The following is a 22,282-nucleotide window of genomic DNA, read 5'->3' as shown; positions in this document are numbered from 1 at the left end:
AGAGCTACTGAGCTAAAGTCTACTGAAGTGGCCAAAGCTGGATCAGAGACCCATCTGTTAAGGAATGAGTGAAAAAGGCAACAAGAGATCAGACACTTATCATGATAGGGTCCCTATGGGAAATCCGTCTCCCACAATCACATGTCCCTTTTCTTGATGACATGTACATAAAAGTAACCAAAATCAGAGAAAAGGAAGGGTCTCCAGTGGAGTACCTATCTGCTCAAACAGCTAGGTAATCAACTCTGAGATGTGCAACCAGACCACTGACTTCAGTTCTGTATTCAGACTGAAGGTAAAGAAGTTCCAAGGTTCTTGTACTCGTATTGCTCTTATGTACTTCCTGCCTTTAGGCTTAGGTCACATGTCAACCACTGACTTCAGTTCTGTATTCAGACTGAAGGTAAAGAAGTTCCAAGGTTCTTGTACTCGTATTGCTCTTATGTACTTCCTGCCTTTAGGCTTAGGTCACATGTCAACCACTGACTTCAGTTCTGTATTCAGACTGAAGGTAAAGAAGTTCCAAGGTTCTTGTACTCGTATTGCTCTTATGTACTTCCTGCCTTTAGGCTTAGGTCATATGTCAGACGTACAGTACATGGAAGGGCCCAGACTTTGATATGCTGGTCAGACATCCAACTAGCCTTGGCAGTATATCTCACTAGTACAAAATACTGTAACAGTGAGCTAGGAAGCACATCTAACAAATTCCCTGATTGCTGGAGTATCAGCAGTGGTACAAACCACCATCACAGCTGTATAGACGACACCTCTAGTCAGCTCTCTCCTTTACATTGGGGATACACAGTATAGCAAAACGAAAATGTTCAAAACCAAATGAGGAGATTCAATAGTTGAAAAGAACAAGTATACCTAAAAAAAAGAATGCAATGACAAACATTAAGACTCCTATCCGAAATACCTGCTATGACACACAAGAATTACTTGCAAAGACATGGTCCTTAAAAACAGGAAACTGCAGTTGTCACTCACTGCAGATGGTTCCTTACAGTAAAATCTTGAATCGTTTATTTCAGTGTCAGTATTTTTTTTCTCTAGAAATATAAATGAAACAAATACTCACTTTGTGTAATAGTGCCACAGAAGCATTCTTAATAGATGCATTTGTATTTTCTGCTAAAGCAATGATCAATCTTTTGTGTTCGGTAACGGTTCTCTCTTCATGTAGCTTAAAATAAAAGACAAACGTCAGGATTCCTCAATGAAGCACATTAATGTTACAGATCAAGCAACAAATGCGGATACTACAATTTTTATAGCATAATTGCACTTCTTACAGTATTGTCAAAATTTTATATTTTAATGGATGAAATTATTAAAAACAAAACTGTGAACCAAAACAGTTCAAGACTTCCATAATCAAAGTTATTTGGCCCTGTGTGGTTGCCTCGAAAAAGAAGAGCAGGTTTAAGGATGGGAACTGGTGATGTGCAAATGGTCATATGTCCTAGTCACCTTGTACATTCTATGATTCTATAAATGTTCAAAGACAAAAGCAACAAATTATAGACTCATAAAACATCAAATATCCATTAAAATTCAATAAAGTTTGAAATTTGGACTTCATTCCTGCATATATTAAAGGTTCTCTTACTAATGCATCAAGCATCCTTTTTTTTAAATATATTTCTCAACTGGGAAAGCCTTCTGGGCACAAGTGTCTCTTTTCAAGGGTGACCCAGGAGCACTGCCTGGTTAAGTGATTTGCTCAAAGTCACAAAGTATGAAAAGATAAATGGAAATATGACCCCCATCTAGATGTCCCGTGTTGGTAGGAACACTCCTGATGATCCATAAAAGATAAATGGAAATATGACCTCCGTCTAAATGTCCCGTGTTGGTAGGAACTCCTGATGATCCATACAAGATAAATGGAAATATGACCCCCGTCTAGATGTCCTGTGTTGGTAGGAACTCCTGATGATCCATAAAAGATAAATGGAAATATGACCCCCGCCTAGATGTCCCGTGTTGGTAGGAACTCCTGATGATCCATAAAAGATAAATGGAAATATGACCCCCGTCTAGATGTCCCGTGTTGGTAGGAACTCCTGATGATCCATAAAAGATAAATGAAAATATGTCCCCGTCTAGATGTCCCGTGTTGGTAGGAACTCCTGATGATCCATAAAAGATAAATGGAAATATGACCCCCGTCTAGATGTCCCATGTTGGTAGGAACTCCTGATGATCCATAAAAGATAAATGGAAATATGACCCTCCGTCTAGATGTCCCGTGTTGGTAGGAACTCCTGATGATCCATAAAAGATAAATGGAAATATGACCCTCCGTCTAGATGTCCCGTGTTGGTAGGAACTCCTGATGATCCATAAAAGATAAATGGAAATATGACCCCCGTCTAGATGTCCCGTGTTGGTAGGAACTCCTGATGATCCATAAAAGATAAATGGAAATATGACCCCCGTCTAGATGTCCCGTATTGGTAGGAACTCCTGATGATCCATAAAAGATAAATGGAAATATGACCCCTGTCTAGATGTCCCGTGTTGGTAGGAACTCCTGATGATCCGTATGCATGGTGGCAAGCAAAACTGAAAATCCATAATGAAACATGCCAAAACAGTTCACGTTACCTGATAGACCTTAAAGTACAGTTTTATTTGGCATTTGGAGCCACTGTGACTGGAGGAACATAAATGACTTGAGGATGCAGACTGGAACATTCAAACAAAATATCAGTGGAATCCTAATGGCAAAAAAACTCACAACGGAAGAAGCAGTCCTTGTTGCAAAGATAAAACTCAAGACAGTTGTGGATTATTTTTCCGGTCTCTTTATTGATACACAGAGGTGCAGCAGGCTGATGAGCATTGCTCTGGTGAGTGAGTTTTACAGGTAATAAAGTTACTTAAATCGCAAAACTAAGAGAAGTGTCCTCTTTTTTAAGCCCGCCCATGTGGGCATGTAATTTGAGTGATATTTACGTAAATTATGCAAAAATGGTTTGGCAAAAATCCAGTGTAGAAAAATGCCTTATTTTAATATGACTTGCACAATAACCCGTTTTGGTCACTTAATAGTTTTCTCCGTGAAGGTTAAAAACTGAATTATATAAAAAAAAATCAAATTTATATACATATATAGGGTGGAGGTCTATATTATGTGATCAAAAAACATGTTCAGCGAACACACTAATCTCCGAACAGCAACTTCAGCGATTTTTTTACCAGGGGGAAAAAACACTTGGCCGTCGTCAAGGATTTGCTTTTTTCCCCCACTGTAGTGCGATCTTGGAATTGGTATATTTAGTTAGGGAGGCTGTGGAGACAAAGCCCCCCACTTTATAGGGTTTGAAAGTCTGTTTTGTTTTTCTTTGGCCAAGCAATTTTTTTCCCCTGGGAAAAAAATTGTTGAAGTGGCCGTTCGGAGATTGGTGTTTTCGCTGTTTACGTATCTATGAAAACATGTTCGATTAACACATTTTTTTGATCACATAATATAGTGTGGCTGGGCAAACAGAAGGCATAAACTAACTGGGCAGTGAAGAAATCAATTCAATAAGCATAAAATCAATATGAAATTTTAAAAAATCAATGTGATAAGTAAAACCACCTCTAGTGTATTAACCAAAGTTACTGGAAACAAATTCATTCAAAGCTGTCTTTAAGGAGTTGGAGTGGCACTAGAGATATTTCAAGGATATAAAGGGCTAAAGCTGGGCAGTAGTGGACATGCTGGTAGAAATTCCAGGCTATTAAGAATCTAAGTACTTAGAACTGTGATCTGGGTGTCATTCCATAGGAGAAATGGATTACATTATTTAAAGTGAAGAAATCTGTTTTGTTTTAAAAAAAACATACAAGTGTCGGATATTGGGAATTAGGTCACTCTTGTAGAGGGTTACTTGGTGATGTAAATGTGGATCTATTAGGCTATTTGAGAACTGCATTTGGGAAAGAATATATCAGAATTTAGGAGAAATCTTTTAAAAATGGAGGGCTTACGAGTGGGCAACACTTTACAGATGTGAGTAAATTGTGTGTGGGCACCAGGATGGAAAAAACATAAGTCAGGGGATGGAAAATGAGAAAAAAAAGAACGTAGATAAACAGACTAATGGATTGTTATTGAAATTGTGAAGATCTAGTAAATAATGGTGAAAGAAACAGCTGTAACTAAACGGGTGGATTAAATCACAAGTGAACAGTGATGCAGACCAGTGAAAAAGGTAAACAGGAGGACAAAAAAACTAACAGAACTAGTGGAAAAAGCACAAGCTGCAGCAGACAGTCAGGTAGAAATCATTGCGAGCAATGACAACATGCAGTCTATAGTGACACTAGAAACTCCTGACATAGTAACCTGATGCAAAGTCAAAACATAATTAGAAATAAAAACAAACTACTTGTTTTCTGGGAAAGTCCAACTGGACGCAGGTCCTTTTTCAGCAGAGGCCCGGGGAGAAAAGCTCCACAGAATAAAATGACATGATAAATGGTATACAATCTAGACAAGGTGATTTTACAGCATTGATGATGATGGCATGACTAAATACAAAAGCACATTTGTTAAAGTTTAAGTAGAGCACACTTACAATCACAGATAAAAATAGGCAAATGCCTAGTAATACAATTTGTCTAACAGCTACAGTTAAGAATAATAGAGAATGATTAGTAAATCCTGGATTTAGACAGGGTTTAGGCAAGGACAGAGCCAGTGAGTATTTAGATGCGATTTAAGAGCAGTCTTAAAAAGATGGCTAGGGAGGGTAGTTATGGTAGTTGGAAGGTTGTTCCAGAGCTTGGATATGACAACAGGAGAACAGTGCTTTCCCTGCTGAGTTTTTGGCTTTGGTGACCTGGAGCAGATTTTTATTGCAGGAGCGTAGGAGTCTGGAAGAGTAGTGGGGTTGGAGAAGTGTATGAAGTGATGGGATTCTGAGAGGGTGGTTTACAAGTTTATGAGCAAAGGTGAGTTGAGTTAGGTGTAGGAGTTGAGGGAGCTCGAGCCAGTCTAGATCTCTAAGGGAGACACAGTGGTGGCTACGGTAGGTGGTACAGGTGGCAAATTTTGCGATTTTATTGTAGCAGGCTTCAAGTTTGTTTAGGTCTGATTGTCTAAGAGTTATAAGTATGGGTGATGCGCAGAGTAGGGTAGCTATTAGTTGGGAACTGGCAATAGAAATTCTAGCTGGTTTGGTAAGGTATTGGTGGTTTCTGTATAGGACACCCAGTTTTTGGTGAACTTTTTTTATTGTTAGTGATATATGGGCGTCAAATTTGAGATTGTTGTCTATCTGTACACCAAGTAGTGTGGTGTGGGCTGTTGGTGAAATGGAGGTATTATCCTTGGCCTGGATATTGAAGTGGGGGGTGTTTGTGGTATATTTGATGGGTTGGAATATGAGGAGTTTGGTCTTGTTTGAATTGAGGAGGAGCTGAGCATAAGACAGCCAGCTTTCAATGGAAGTGAAAGATTCTTGTGTGATCTGTTGGAGTTCTATTAGAGTTGGGGCTGAGCAGATGAGGGTGGAATCATCTGCATAGTGTATGAGGGAGGCATGTTTGGTGGCAGTGTGCAGGTTGTTGGTGAAAAGGGAGAAGAGAAGGGGGCCAAGGATGGAGCCTTGGGGAACCCCGAGGGTCAAAGGGAGACGAGGAGATATATCGTTGTCCCAGACAACTGACTGCTGACAGACGTGTAGGTAGCTGTGGAACCAGTTTGTGGCTGGAGTGGAGAAAGAAAGGTTGGAGAGAGCAGAGTAGTAGGTCATGCGAGGCCTTAGATAGATCCAGAAATACAGCAGAGGAGAAGTGAGGCCATTGTTTTTGTGCTGAAAGACAGTGTTTGTGAAGCAGAACAGAGCAGTAGTAGTGCTGTGGTGTGGCCTAACACCATGCTGGGTATTGGAGAGGAGATTATTGTTTAGGAGGTACTTGGAGACTTGTGAGTTGATGCATTTTTTGAGTATCTTGGAGAGAGGGGAGAGGATGGCAATGGGGCGACAGTTGGAGAGATCTGCAGAGGGGCCACCTTTATGTAGAGAAATGATATGGGACAATTTCCATAGCATGGGTACATAGGATTTGGATATGGAGCGGTTGATTAATATGGAGATTGGATAAGCTAGGACATCAGCTGCTATTTTTAGGTATTCAGCAGGCAGGTTGTCGGCTGCAAGTTTAGTGGGTTTTAGTTTAGTTAGGAGTTTTCTTATCTAGGAGGTGGGTACTGTGGAGAGGAAGAAGGCAGGGAGGGGTGGATTTGGGTTGGCAGTGGGGGGAGTTGATGTAGGGAAGTGTTTTATGGTTAGGAATAGTACAGTTTCTGTGAAATGTATGTTGAAGGAGTCAGCTATGCTGTGGGTGGAGAGAGGGGTTGTTGGTAGGGGGGCGTTTACCTTTCCTGAAGAGAGGATAGAGTTATTTACTTTTGGAAGAGTTTAGGGATGTCTGCTTTTATTTGCTTTTTGACCTTGTTTCGTAGTCCAAGGAATAGTTGTCTATCCAAGGGGTTTTTAGTTTTGTACCAGGATTCCCATGTTCTATCCCTGGTTTTCATAAGGCCCATGGTTGTTTATTGTAGCCAGGGGGGAGCTTTTAGTTCTGATTTTGGGGTTTCTTAGGGGGGCGTGGGAGTTAAGGATGTTGAGGAATGTTCTGTTAAAGAAGTGAACTGCTTCGACTAGGTGAATGCACTTTAGAGGTGCCCAGTTAATTTTTTGAAGGGAGCAGGTCAAGGAGTTGGGGTTGAAATTAGTTTTGTTGTGAACAGGTCTGTAAATAATGGGTTTACTATTATTTATGTGATGTCTTAGTAGGAAAGTTGGTGAATGGTCGTTGAGGGAGTCAGGTAGACAGCCTGTCGGGTAAGAGAGAGGGCCTTTGTTTACTAAGATCCAATCAAGAATGGAGTGATTATTAGGGTTTTTATTGATCCTGGTAGGGGATTCTATTAGCTGCGAGAAACCATGGAGAATTAGGTGGAGGGCTGGGTGGTTGCTATTGCAGGATAGCCAATTGATGTTAAAGTCCCCGAGGATAACAGTTTCTTGGGGTAGGGAGAGATTGCCCAGTTTAGGTGGTTTTCAATGGGAGGTATATTTTGGCCTGGTGGGAAACATCATCCTATAATGTTGTTTTCTTAGGGTTTAATTTGACAGTGGTGAAAAGGATTTCTTCCTTGTCAAACTGGGGAGAGGACTTGGTGAGAATTTACTAAAAAGTAAATATCAAGAAACGAAAGACAGAGTCCGTGATAGGTGAAAGATAGAGACTTATTTTAGTAAAATTTACGAAGGTCAAGTTTTCTTAGATTTAAAATGCAACTGATGGACACTGTGGTATTTAGTCCAGGGGGGTTTGCTGGCTTCCAGGCATACTTGCCACTAGAGTTCCTTTTTCTCAAGTTTGTCATTTTTGTTCCCATGGAATGGGTCATTGATGATCCGGTTGATAATCAGAAAGTGGAACATGTTGTGTCTAGGTTTTTCTCTAGTTTGTTTGGCCATTGGATTACAAGTTATTCCTTGATAGATGTCTGTATAATAGCACACTATCCTCGTCTTCAGTTTATTCACAATTTTGCCGATGTAAAGGCCATTACAGCTTTGACACTGGGCTCTGTATACTGCAGTGTCCATGCTACAGTTGCCATATCAGGTGTTTCTATTAGTTCTTTTGTTGTTGGGGCAGTAGAAAGAGGCTTTCTCACACATATATCAGCAATAATCGCAGCTGGGGGAGACCACATGGGTAGGTGCCTGGGTGATGGTTTTGGTTGTCTGGTGTCTAAAGTCACTGATGTTTTTGGTTCTTTAGATGGTGAAGACTGGTCAGGATAGAAGTATTTTGTTAAGGATATTGTTCTCACTTATGATGCACCAGTTGTCAGTTAACATTTTTTAAGGTTCCTAGTATTTTGTTGAAAAGCTTAAGGGCAGGCTGATGTTCCACTTGTTGCTTTCCTTTTGTTTCAGGGTTTTGTGAGACACTGCGAAATGTTTTCCCCAGTTGTTAGATCTTTGTTGTACTTTTTTGTGATGATAGCATTGAACATTTATCAGCTTAAGTTTTCTGTATAACCTCTGACTAAAAGGTATTTTTCTAGTTCAATGATATTCTTGGTGAAAGCGGAGAGCTCTTTGGATATTCTGGCAAACCTTGGAATTTAATGGGATTTCTTTTGGTTCTGAAAAGTTGCATGTTTTTCCTATGGAGGAGTAATTTACCTCTGTGCTATAAATCATTGGATAGCTGTCCTCCTGAATTTGGTTTTGTGATAGTGAGGTCCAGAAACCTGAATGACATTTGGCTGTAGGAGGTTGTAAAAATCCAGAAAACTGTTGGATTTTCCAAAGAATTCATAGAATTCTTCAAGTTTTCGGAGGTCGGTGCTCCATATAATAAAAATGTCATCAGTGAATCTGTAGTAGCAGGTCATAAAGCTGTAAAATGGAGATTTGTAAACAATTTTGTCCTCCCATTTACTTAAAGCAGTATTAGCCAACCTTGGGGTCATGGCAGCCCCTATTGCTATGCCTCTAGTCTGATGGTAAAAGTGGGTTTTCAAACTGAAAAAAATTGTTTTTGAGAAGTAATTGTAAGAGCATGCCAATGGCTTCAAGCTCTTCAGGTGATGCTTCCCATTCTTTCTGGTAGGCCTCAATGACGGCCCTAATATAATAGTTGTGGGATAGGACAACATACAGGGCTTCAACATGTATGGTGACGAACCATGCATCTTTGTCAATGGTCAGGAACTTAATTTTTCTCAATAGGTCGAAGGTGTCGAGGAATAATTGTTTTTTGCAAGGAGTTTGATTTGGACCTCAAGAAATACTGACATTTTTTCTGTAATGCTTCTGCCACTTGCGATTACTGACCTGTATGGAGGATCAGTTGCATTCTTGGGTGGTTTGAGGATCCCGAAGAAGCATGGGAGTCTGGGGTGTTCAACACTGAGGAATTTCAGTACATTATTCCTGATCAGTCCTTCTTCATTTAGGTTTGTGATCTCCAAGTATTTCCTCGAATACTAGCTTGATCTTACTGTATTCACTAGGTTCACAGTAGGTAGGGATGTTAAGCAATCCAAGGATCTTGTTGTTGTATGTGGAAGTGACTGTGACTACTATACCCCACCTTTGTTGGCTTTCATTATTCTTCTGGTCCTGTCTCTGCTGAGGTTTTTTAAGGTGACAAGTTCATTCTTATGTATATTATAAAGTTTCTTCTATGTTGGTGTCTGGATAATTTTCTGGATGTCAGCTTCGCAGCGATTTTCGAATTTCGTGATGCAAGGATGTGGGGAGGGGCAATAGCTGTTTCATTTAAATAGGTTAAACTAAGAACATGGAAGCTAAAAATCCATTTGGTGCCAAAAATACCCTAGCCCAGGGATTGTCATTCAACAGCATATGAACAATTAAATTAAAGTTGTCCGATATGAAATTGCTCATGTCAAGCTTTTCAAACTATGAAATTGCTTTTAGTTCAGGCTTTTCAAACATACTTGTTTTACCTAAAGAATGTTTGTTCATAGGTAGGTACTAGGCTATCTGCCCAAGGGCGTTTATAAGCCTAGCCAGAATGTGTTGGCTTTCGCCACCCTTTTAGACTAGATTCCTGAGCCTCTGTCCAGCAGGGCCATAGAAGTGATCCCAGGAGTAAATTTACGATTTCCCATCCACTCATCAAGATTTCTCTTGAAGAGAGTCAGCGAGGTGCTCTGCCCAACATGAACCGGGATTCTATTCCAAAGCGAGGGAAGCCTCTGGGATATGAATCTATCCCTCCAGCATGTCCTATTTATTGTTGTGCTGAGGTTTAAATCCATGGAGAGTGTAGCTCTAATGGATTTGGCTTTCTTGAGGTGGAGCATGTCCATCAATTCCGGGTTAGACTTGGCCTTGTATGTCAGGCAGAGATTGCCTCTGAGTAGGCGGTAAGCAACTGAGTAGAGCTGGAGTTTTTTAGTCGAGTAGCATAGGGCATCTGTTTGAGGCCCACGATCCTCTTGGTGAGGTACTTTTGAGGTCTCTCCAGCTGTTGCAGGTGTCGGGTAAGATACATCCTAAATGGGGTGTTGTACTCAATTAAGGGCCTGATGAGTAGAGGGGCACAATGACCTCTCTTGATCTAGATGTGAACCCTTTTGTGATTAGGCGAGCTATATAGAAGGTTTTTATAACCACTTTGGCAATGTGATTGTCAAAGGAGAGGTTACTATCTACTTGGGTCCCCAGATCTCTAATTACGTCTTCCGTACTTAGTGGATTACCTCCTATGTGGAAGTTTAAGGGCACTTTGTTTTTCCTCAAAAGGAACGACTATGCACTTTTTGGCATTTAGCTTAAGGCCATGGTTTTGACACCAGGTATCCATCTCTGTAAGACCCTTCTGGAGGATGCTTGTGTCGGCTGGAGAGTTGATTATGGCTCCCAGCTTGCAATCATCTGCGAACTTTGTCAGCCACAGTCCTCCCGTGCTTGCCTGTACATCAGAGAAGTATATACCAAACAAGAGGGGTCCCAGGACTGAGCCCTGTGGGACGCTACTTGCAACCGGTTTAGAGTTGGACATGGCACCCATAACTCTGACCATGTGAGTTCTATCCCTGAGCCAGTTTGCAACCCATCTCGTGACATATGGGTTGATATTTAAGCTGGTATGCTTATTTATGATGCCAGAGTGGGGTATTGTGTCGAAGGCCTTTGCGAGGTCCAGGTAGGCTGTGTGGACTACCTTTCCCTCGTCTATGGCTTTGGTGGCTATTTCAAAAAAGTCAACTAGGTTTAGGAGGCAAGATCTGCCTTTAACAAAGACGAATTGGGTAGGGTCCAGTGTCTGGAGGTTCCCAATGTGTTTGTTTATGAGATCCATGATGGTGCACTCCATAGCCTTGCAGACCAGGCTAGTCAGGCTTATGGGGCGACAGTTCCCGGTATCCTTTGTGGAGTGGGATTACTGTTGCTGTACGCCATTCTTTGGGTACATAACCTGTGGTAAGGCTGAGTTGGAACACTGAGTTTATGTGAGGGTTTAGTTCTTTTTGGAGCTCGTCTAAGACGCAGCCCGGGATACCATCCGGTCCCATTGATGCTGTGTTTTTTACTTTGGAAAGGGCTGCTTTCACCTGTGTGTCTGTGATGACTGGGGGACTGCATTCTTCTGGGATAGACACAGGCCCTTTTGGGGGGGAAGGGGGGGGGTAAAGTTTGCGCTGAACCTGTCCGCCAGGATGTTGGCAATGTCAGTGGGTTCAGTGTATCTTGTGCCATTTTGCACCAGCTCAGAGCAGATCTGAGAGTTGCCACCCAGATTCTTGAGGTAGCCAAAGAACGCCTTGTGATTATCTTTAGAGTCTTTGGCGATTTTTCTTTCAAAGTTAGCCTTCGATAATTTTATGACTGAGCAAAGTTTCTTGCTAATACTGATCAGGGATGCCTTCCCTTTTTGGGATTTTGCCCTATCATGTAATAGTTTCCTCCTTCTGTTGTATAGCTAATTTATGGCCGGGGTCCACCAGACTGGTCTCCTGTGTTTGGAGGAGTGAGTCTTGGTTTTACTTGGGATGGCACGATCCATGCATTCCTGTAGGTGCTCAGAGTGCATTTGTAAATGATTCTGTGGTTTGGATAGCATTTTCCATTTCCCCTAGGGCTTTGAAACTTTCCACCTCAGTCTTGAGAAGTATAAAGTTTGCATTTGAGAGATTTTTCACAGTGGTTTCCTTGGCCGGGGGTGGGGTCGGGATGAGGATTTCCATTGTGATTAGTTTGTGATCTGATCTTACCAATGAGGGGTTTACCTCTGGTGTGGAACAACGATCCCCCATGTTGGTGATGACCAGGTCCAATATGTTGTCCCCTCTTGTGGGAGTGCTGACCTGTTGTTCCATGGCGTCTGAGTTTATAAACTCCAGGAACCATTGGGCAAGGGAGTTGGGACTCCAGTAGTTTTCCCAGTCAGTGTTTGGGTAGTTGAAATCCTCCAAAATCATGGTGTTTGGTGAGACCTTTATATTCTCCAATGTTCTCAGGAATGCCGTGTGGGGGTCCTGAGACAAGGTGGGTGATCTGTAGCAGGCTACAAACTGAAAAGCAGTTTTGCCCACTGTTAGTTGCACCTGGAGGGTCTCAGATGCCTCGTGCAGTGCCACTAACCTGGAGATGTGGGTATCCTTGATGAAGATGGATACTCCCCCCCCCCCCTTTAGTATTTCGGTCCGAGTTCTGGGGCCGAAAAGTATGGTACGAGTTGAATCCTGGTAGTGCTGGGGTGCTCTCGAGCCTTGAACCAGGTTTCTGTTACTGCACAGATATCGATTTTCTCCATACTGAAGAGTGCCTTGAGTGCGTGCATCTTGAGGTTTAGACTTCTGGCATTGAGTAGCATTACCCTTAGTTTTTTGTTTCTGGTATTGTCTATGGAGATGGTTTTGTCTTTTGAGCCTTGCCTAAAAAAGGCTATGGGGGTGGCAAGAGCCTTTGCCAGTATTCGAAAACCTAAGGGTGACAGGTGCAAGCCGCCCCTGGCGAAGCAACGTGGCTTGTCGAGCATGTCATCCCAGGCTGACAGACACTGGATCCCCTTACAATGACACCAGTAGCTTAGCCAATTGTTAAAATTGATCATTTTGTCTTTATACTGTGGCATCATTCTTGGTGACGGCAATATGCTACTCAGGATCAGGGTCATACCGGCCTGGGCTACATGATCAGAGAGCTCCTCTATGTCTCTTTTCATGTAGTCCAGGGAGGTACGTCTCAGGTCATTCACACCAACATGGACAATGACAGAGTCATATTTGTACCTGCTGTGGAGTGACCTGAGTGCTTGTGTTATGTGGCGGATCCTGGCACCCGACAGGCAGCTTACAGTGACCTTCTCCTTGTTCAGTCTGGTGAGCGGGACGTCAGTGTGCCTGACAATAGAGTCTCCTATTACTAGTGTATTAGGTGCATTATTTAGCTACACACCGCTCAGATTTCAAGTTAAAATGTTAAGAATTGTATATAAACACTCACTACAAACTATTTTAGCGCCATTTTTGCATAATTTACATAAATGTCACTCAAATTACATACCCACATGGGCAGGCCTAAGAGACAGGACACTTCTTCAACCTGCACTTTTATATATGAAGAGAGAGACCAGGAATAGCATTGCAACTGTGTCTTGAGTTTTATTTTTGCAACAAGGGCAGCTTCTTTCTTCCGGAGTTTTTATTATTATTATTTTTTAACCATTAGGACTGCACCAGTATTTTTTCTGAATTTTCCACTCACATTCTGGAGCAGTTTATGTTCCTCTGGCCCCACTGACGCAGAACAGGGTTACACTTTAAGGCCAATCAAGTAACATGAACTCACTATTTTGGAATGCTTCATTTGTGATTTGCAAAATCACAAAGTAAATTAATGGAGGTAGAACAAATTAAACTGTAAACCCTGGGTACAAGGAAGCAGCTGAAGAGTTTGTAGCTTCAGCCATCTGCACTAACTGCCACCTTTCTCAATTCAATGTGAAAAGATACAAGGAAAAAGCAAAAAAATCTATGTATAGCAGAACTGCTAAGGTCACCGTCACTAATGGCCAGTATGGAAATATGACATAAAAAGTGATCCTTGCAACATAAAGCTTCAGATTTCAAGAACAGATCAGCCTTCAGGCCTTTATTTCATTATAGGTCCACATAGCTCAGATTTAAGGAGAGCTCAGCCTGCAAGTCTTTATTTCATTATAGCTCCACACTGCTCAGATTTCAAGGAGAGCTCAGCCTGTGGGTCTTTATTTCATTATAGCTCCACATGACTCAGATTTAAGGAGAGCTCAGCCTGCAGGTCTTTATTTCATTATAGCTCCACACTGCTCAGATTCCAAGGAGAGCTCAGCCTGCAGGTCTTTATTTCATTATAGTTCCACACTGCTCAGATTCCAAGGAGAGCTCGGCCTGCAGGCCTTTATTTCATTATAGCTACACACAGCTCAGATTTCAAGGAGAGCTCAGCCTGTGGGTCTTTATTTCATTATAGCTCCACATGACTCAGATTTAAGGAGAGCTCAGCCTGCAGGTCTTTATTTCACTATAGCTACATACAGCTCAGATTCCAAGGAGAGCTCGGCCTGCAGGCTTTTATTTCATTATAGCTACACACGGCTCAGATTCCAATGAGAGCTCGGCCTGCAGGTCTTTATTTCATTATAGCTACATACAGCTCAGATTCCAAGGAGAGCTCAGCCTGCAGGCCTTTACTTCATTAAAGCTCCACACTGCTCAGATTTCAAGGAGAGCGTGGCCTGCATGCCTTTATTTCATTATAGCTACATACGGCTCAGATTCCAAGGAGAGCTCGGCCTGCAGGCCTTTATTCCATTATAGCTACACACGGCTCAGATTCCAATGAGAGCTTGGCCTGCAGGCCTTTATTTCATTATAGCTACACACTGCTCAGATTTAAGGAGTGCTCAGCCTGCAGGCCTTTATTCATTATAGCTCCACACTGCTCAGATTTCAAGGAGAGCTCGACCTGCAAGCCTTTATTTCATTATAGCTACATACAGCTCAGATTCCAAGTAGAGCTCGGCCTGCAGGCCTTTATTTCATTATAGCGCCACACTGCTCAAATTCCAAGGAGAGCTCGGCCTGCAGACCTTTATTTCATTATAGCTACACACGGCTCAGATTCCAAGGAGAGCTCGGCCTGCAGGCCTTTATTTCATTATAGCTACACACAGCTCAGATTCCAAGGAGAGTTCGGCCTGCAGGACTTTTGTTTCATTATAGCTACACACGGCACAGATTTAAAGAGAGCTCAGCCTGCAGGCCTTTATTTCATTATAGCTACACACTGCTCTGTGTGACTTTTAATGCAAAAATCCAAATATGAACTACTCTTTCACAACTAACATGTATTTTTAACACATCCAGTTGTGTTCCTGGCTTCAACCAGATAGTAAACTGGTTTCAATATCTTCAAATCAGTACAGGTTTAAAATGTCATCATCTCAACCTTTAAATACCTTTCTTTTGCACCAAACATGCCACTCAAAAAATGCATACTTATTTAACCACTTGACTTTACCAGTAAACAAATGTTAAATAAAATAAAATAAATAAAATAAGTATGTCAACAAACCTTTTGAAAAATGTATATTACTTTAAAAAATAATAAATTGACCAAAATGCTCATTTTTAACTATATTATAATAAAGCCAAATAATGATATGAATTAAACGTTTTATTCCTACTACACCACTGCAAAACTCATGCTACGGCTAAAGATTCCATTCGTATTACAGCAGCGACAAAGTGTTCAAATTAAAAATGGACTTACATTTACAAATTCTCACTTAACTATCTACGATTTTTATTTATAAACAACCTACAATGCCAACCCATTTATTTTTGGAATTAACAAAGTAAACACTTCTAAACACAAATCTAGCTGTGTTACATTTAAAAGTATGTTTATATAAAGCATTCATTTCCCTTCTACAATGGATATCACTCAAACGATTAAAAAATAAACTATAAGCAACTTAACACAGCACTAGATAACTCCTTGACTTAAGTGTTACGAAATGTGGATCCACTAGTAATGGCACCATCCAGACCTACACATGTTTTCTCCCAAATGGGTAATTGCTTTTGTAACTACTTAAATATTTTGCAATGGTTTTAGCTTTTCCACATGTCAATTTACATTTGTCAGGTAACAATTTGGACAAATTCTAAGCCTTCAAAATATACCAATGTGTGGTTAACAGTTTCTTAGATTTTAGTAACATTGCTCCAAGTTTAATAAAGTCAAGCTTGTATAAGTCAACCACTTTTTTATACATTAAAAGTTGCAGTCTGCCTATCCCCCTGACTAGTGTTTTTTTTAAACCATTTAGTAAATAATTTTTGCAGACAATCAGCTGTCATAAAGTACATCTTGTTCACAACATACCCATTTTATCAGTTCCTAACAATAAAAATGATTTGTTTGAAGAGAAGGAATATTAGCATTGAGTTATAGATTTCTTTTTACAGGTTATAATAAAATAGATATAAGGACTGCTCAGGAAAGGCTAGTTCGAGCAATAGAATGGGACTTGAGTATAAAAAAGAAAAAAGTGACAGACTTATACAAGGTTGCCTTTGTTACTACCCATCGAGACCAATGTTACTAATATCAAAGACACCATTAACAAACGCTGGCATAGTTTGACGGTATAGGAAATCAACTTGATGTGTATGCTTAGATGGTAATATTGTTAAAGCCTTCACATTTTGTGTAGGGTAGTCTTTCTGTAAAAATAGGTTCAAAATTAAGAAATTTGTGGCAGTTAATACTACACAGATTTTTCAAGTTGATTTCCTATAGCACACAAACCTCAAACAGTTACCTAGTGTGTTCATGTTCAGCCTTCTATGTGGGGAAAATTCTAGAGTGCTTACATTTCAGATTTCCAAACATTTGAGTGATATCCTCCATAGAAGGGAACAAAGTTGTAAACTTGCCGTAAAGTTGCATCTGTCTTGTTGATTTTCATTCCTGCTCGACGGATGGGTTCGGATCAGAGGCGTCAGATCAAACTCGGCTGCTTGTAAAACCCTGTGCCAATCGAAAACTCTAGAGCTTCTCCCTTACCCACCATGCATCATCCCCATTACCTCAGATCTTGTTTGTAAGCACTAAAGACGTACTCTTACAACCTATACATGTGTGTGTAATTTGGATGAAGAGAGAGAGAGATCTCAGACAGGAAGGGGCAATGTCACTTCTGGAGCTGTTAAGGACATAAGGATGTAAACCTAAAAAAAGCTGGGGGTTGGTGGGAGGGGAGTCGAGAAGGAAAGAAAATCAGCAACACGGATGGAATGTTATGGTAAGTACATAACTCTTACCTGAGGTTGTGAATTGTCATTCTGTCCTTGACTGATGGGACAGAGTCCCCAGCTACTTAAACCCTGGGTGGATTCAAGGAAGGATATTTCTAAACACCACTGAGCCAAAAGATGCCCTACCTCTGGATACCAGATCCAGCTTACAATGAGAGATAAAGGTGTGAGGGGAAGCCGTTGCTGCTAAGCAAATATCATCCATGGAAGTTCTTGAGCGGAAAACTGAAGAGGTAGCTACAGCTCTGGTAGAATGAGCCCATACCTTCTATGGCAAGGCCATTCCTGTCTTATCAATAAAGGAGATAGTCAATAAGTCATTTACCTAAAGCAACTTTAGATACAGGTGCACCCGACTTCATGGCAGCAAATGATAAACAACTCATCATTTTTTTTATATCTTTTGTCCTACGATGACAGAAATGTAACTGCCTATGTAATCTAAGCAAGTGTAGCAAATATTCTCCTTTGTTGGAAGAGTGTAAGAATACTGCTTCTGACTTTGAAAGTTATCTTTTGGCCTACTTGTGGTGAGGAAGCTTCCCCAGACCCTTTTCAGTGTGCACACCTGCAACACACTTGGTCTACCTGCATCATCGCAGCTTGCCCCCCCAGCAACTGCAACATTGCCAGATAAAACCACTGCTACGGTCTGGTTTCTCCCTACAGTTATTGCAAGCCAAGAATAACACTTTTTAAAAAGGATATCTACCAGACAAGTCTGCATAGCACACTTGGTCTACCTGCATTAATGCAGTTCGCCCCCCCAAGCAACTGCAACATTGCCAGATAAAACCACTGCTACGGTCTGGTTTCTCCCTACAGTTATTGCAAGCCAAGAATAACACTTTTTAAAAAGGATATCTACCAGACAAGTCTGCATAGCACACTTGGTCTACCTGCATTACTGCAGTTCACCCCCCCCAAGCAACTGCAACATTGCCAGATAAAACCACTGCCATGGTCCAGTTTCTCCCTACAGTTATTGCAAGCCAAGAATAACTTTTTAATGAGGATACCTACCAGACAAGTCTGCATAGGTGACTGGATATTTGCAGTTCTTGTTATTAGCAGAGTTCTTGTTATTAGCAGATGTGGTCCTTAACAGTTATGTTTTAAACATTGTGACTGGTTATTTACATTTCCTTTTACAGCACATTTGTTAATTTTACTAATTATTTTTTTAAACATTGCTTTGGCTGGCGTGCACACCTGCAAGGGCCCCCCCCCCCAGGCAACTATAGCTTTGTCTATTGCCACTGGGTGGCATAACTTAACAATATACTTGCTACATCTTGTCCCAAATAGATCTGCCTCCACACTGAATACTTGTTAAGTAAGGCAAGTACCATTTACTTGATGTATTTTGTCCTCCAGATAGATTTACCTTCCTTTGTATTACTTGCACACCAAGGCCATAAAGTAATGTTTCTGCAACTAACTGCTTACACTCCTAATGTCCTGCTTCTACCTCTTCCCTGTTACACTCCTAATGTCCTGCTTCTACCTCTTCCTTGTTATACTCCTAATGACCTGCTTCTACCTCTTCCCTGTTACACTCCTAATGTCCTGCTTCTACCTCTTCCTTGTTATACTCCTAATGACCTGCTTCTACCTCTTCCTTGTTACACTCCTAATGCCTGCTTCTACCTCTTCCTTCTTGCACTCCTAATGTCCTGCTTCTATCTCTCCCTTGTTGCCCTCCTAATGTCCTGCTTCTACCTCTTCCTTGTTACACTCCTAATGACCTGCTTCTATCTTTTCCTTATTACACTCCTAATGACCTGCTTCTACCTCTTCCTTCTTGCACTCCTAATGTCCTGCTTCTATCTCTCCCTTGTTGCCCTCCTAATGACCTGCTTCTACCTCTTCCTTGTTACACTCCTAATGCCTGCTTCTACCTCTTCCTTCTTGCACTCCTAATGTCCTGCTTCTATCTCTCCCTTGTTGCCCTCCTAATGTCCTGCTTCTACCTCTTCCTTGTTACACTCCTAATGACCTGCTTCTATCTTTTCCTTATTACACTCCTAATGACCTGCTTCTACCTCTTCCTTCTTGCACTCCTAATGTCCTGCTTCTACCTCTCCCTTGTTACACTCCTAATGTCCTGCTTCTACCTTTTCCTTATTACACTCCTAATGACCTGCTTCTACCTCTTCCTTGTTACACTCCTAATGTCCTGCTTCTACCTCGTCCTTGTTACACTCCTAATGTCCTGCTTCTACCTCTTCCTTCTTGCACTCCTAATGACCTGCTTCTACCTCTTCCTTGTTACACTCCTAATGTCCTGCTTCTACCTCGTCCTTGTTACACTCCTAATGTCCTGCTTCTACCTCTTCCTTGTTACACTTACATTACAGCTCCAAGGCTTCCACTTATGCTGACTGCTTTTCTTTGCAGTCTTCTGTGAGGGGGCGGGCCAGATCTCTACCTGCTTTTTCTGGTTATATTTTCCCCCATTTTGCATCTCCCTCCTACCCCATGCACATTAACTAGTCTATATGAGTGGGTCTCATTGAGCGGCACCATTTTGAAAGTTATCTTTTGGCCTGCTTGTAGTGAGGAAGCTTCCCCAAACCCTTTTCAGTGTGCACACCTGCAGGTAAGTGCCTGCAAGTGTTTATGCTCTTCTCAAATGTTTGTGTTTGTGGTGCACCTGGTTTAACAGGCATGTTTATGTTTTCCAACTGAAGTACTTGGCTAACTTTATGTATTCTAGGGATCTAACTGATGCAGTGATTGCTATTACTACAGAAACTATTTACTGTTCTATATGCCGTTATGCTCACAACAGCCTAAGGGACTAACTGAAGCTGTGACTGTTTTTATTACATAAACTGTTTGCTGTTAAATATGCTGTTATGCTTACAAGGAATTTGGCTGGAGACTTATGTGATGCATACAACTACAGTAAACAGGTGCTACATTCTCCATACTTTCCTTACCTCTGAGCTTACCTACCTAACCACTGATCATTCTTCATAGTCTTGCCTTTTACTTCTCCTTGGCTCTAGCCGCTCCGTTCGCCCTTTGGACTTACTTCGCTCCCCTACCCCCAGTTCCCACCTACCCCCAGTGCTCCTATACTTATTCTATCCATAAGTCCCCTCCCCCCTGTCTCACCCAATCCACTCATCTCTTCACTATCCCCACCCATCCTCCAATACTTTCTCACCCCTCCCCATCCCTAATCCTTAAAGCTCTAGATACACTTCCATACTCCTCCCTCCTACACTGTCACCAATAATCCTATTACATCCTCAACACCTAACCCCCAACTCTTCCATTATACCTACACCACCCCATGTCTCTTCAAACCATTCTCATCCTTTCCCTTAGCCTACTACTCCTAATACCTCTATACCATGCCACCTCCTATTCCTCTTACAAACTACCCCTTCTTTCCTATCCCGTCCTCACCCCACCATCACCCGTAACACACATCATAACTCTGCCACATCTCATTTCCACACTATAACCTCATCCCTAGTGCTTCCAAACCCACTTCTCTGCTTTAAACTAAAACGCCTATCCTCCTCAATGAAACATCATATTCCCAAAGCACTATTGTACCTCTCACCAAACTCTAGGAGCAAATCCAAACCCCTGCTCTCATTCCCATTTAACTGCCTATGCCTAGCAGGAGACATACACCCCAACCCAGGACCTAGTACCAGCAGCAATCCATCTCCCCCCATTACCACCCATACTACCAACCCTAAATACCTCAAGATCTTGACCATCAATATCCAGAGTCTAAGAAACAAATTAGGCCACTTCCACTCTTGACATAGCAGCTGTCTCTGAGACATGGCTAAAACCCAACATTTCAGATTCTGAAATACTACCCCCTGGGTTTCAAGTACTTAGACAAGACTGCCAAAAAAAGAAGGGTGGAGGAGTAGCCTTAATCTACTCTAGCCTACTTTCCATCACTCCCTACCAAAATCCTATTCCACAGTTCAACAATGCTGAACTAGTCATAGGAAATCTCAAACTAAATAACCAGAAAAGCATTTGTGTTATAGCCCTCTGTATCCCCCTGGAAACAACATTAACACACTTGAGGAAATTTTTCTATGGGCCTCATATATCAAGCCTGAGACATACATCCTAGGAGATGTGAACACTGACTGGAACAAAATTACTGCCAATAACCCCACCATTTCAATCAATATATGTAATTTCACTCAACTCACAAATGCTATAACCAGACCTAATAAAAATAACCCCCAGGCACCATACTGGACTGGATCCTTGTCTCCCACCCAAACAAAATCTCCCACACCGGCACCTTACCAGACTCTATCAGTGATCACTTACCAGCCTTCATCCATAGAGATACCCCCTCCTCTCCTCATCTGCACAAATATATCCATACTTGGAATCTCAACAACTTCAAACCTACAACGTTTTCCAGTTCTCTCAAACTGATAAATTGGGACACTCTTAAAAACTCTACCTCTGAACAGTGCTGTCGAATTCTTCGACTCAACCTTCTTAGACACTCAACTCCCAAGCCCCCCAAGAATAAAATGTATAAAAACTAATTCCGCCCTTGGCTTAGTAAGGATACCACAACACTCATGCAATAAAGGGACAAGACCTGGAAACTCTACCATTGTAATAGGCACCCTGACACCCTTCTTAAATATTAACAACTCTGCAACTTAGCCAAAGAATGTATCATACAAGACAAAAAAAGCGTACTATAGCAAACTCCAGTCTAACCACTCCTCTAACCCCAAACAATTTTGGAAATCCATCAACTCACTTCTCAACCCAGGCACCAAAAACAACCCTTGCCCTGACACTAGTAAATCTGACCCAGAAATAGCTACTCTGTTCAACTCTTTCTTTACTAACTCTATAGCAGAACTCACTAAAACATTCCCAAACACCACCTCCCCCAAAATCAAACCCTCTGCCCAAACTCACCTCCCATATTCCACCTTAAACCTATCACCACCTCATATATAAAAAAACTTCTCTCTAAGCTTAAGCCTTGCTCCAATGCCCCTGATAATATCCCACACTCTTTTTAAGAATTGCAGCAGACAGCATCACCATCCCCATTAGTATACTCATCAACAGATCCATACAAGAATCATATGTCCCCAAACTATGGAGTGCAGCCTTTATCCTACACCTCCATAAAGGAGGCAAAAATAATATTTCCAACTTCCGACCCATAGCGATTCTCTCCCCTATTTCAAAAATTGAGAAATGCATTCACCTCCAGCTCATGCCATTCATTACATATAACCAACTCCTCACCCCAACACAACATGGGTTCTGTCCTGGCCATAGCCCAATAACAGCTCTTCACTCTTTTCTAGACATCATAAACCATGCCCGTGACTCAAGAGAACTTGTATCCACAGTCCTCCTTGACCTCTCCAAGGC

The 22,282-nt window shown here is 41.6% G+C and overlaps 1 protein-coding gene across 1 annotated transcript in view; it reads right to left on the bottom strand.

Moving 5' to 3' along the window:
* The window catches only part of KNTC1 (kinetochore associated 1), a 3,090,908-nt gene that overhangs the window by 1,360,197 nt on the left and 1,708,429 nt on the right, over positions 1–22,282 (bottom strand). Inside the window, exon 40 of the mRNA XM_044068909.1 lies at positions 1,085–1,189. Coding sequence (XP_043924844.1) covers positions 1,085–1,189 — 105 coding nt within the window. The remainder of the gene's footprint in view (positions 1–1,084; positions 1,190–22,282) is intronic.

The sequence above is a fragment of the Protopterus annectens genome, chromosome 4.part0, assembly GCF_019279795.1.
Source record: "Protopterus annectens isolate FY-2018-M chromosome 4.part0, PAN1.0, whole genome shotgun sequence".
Classification (NCBI taxonomy): Eukaryota; Metazoa; Chordata; order Ceratodontiformes; family Protopteridae; genus Protopterus; species Protopterus annectens.
This window is presented reverse-complemented; position numbering and strand designations above follow the sequence as displayed.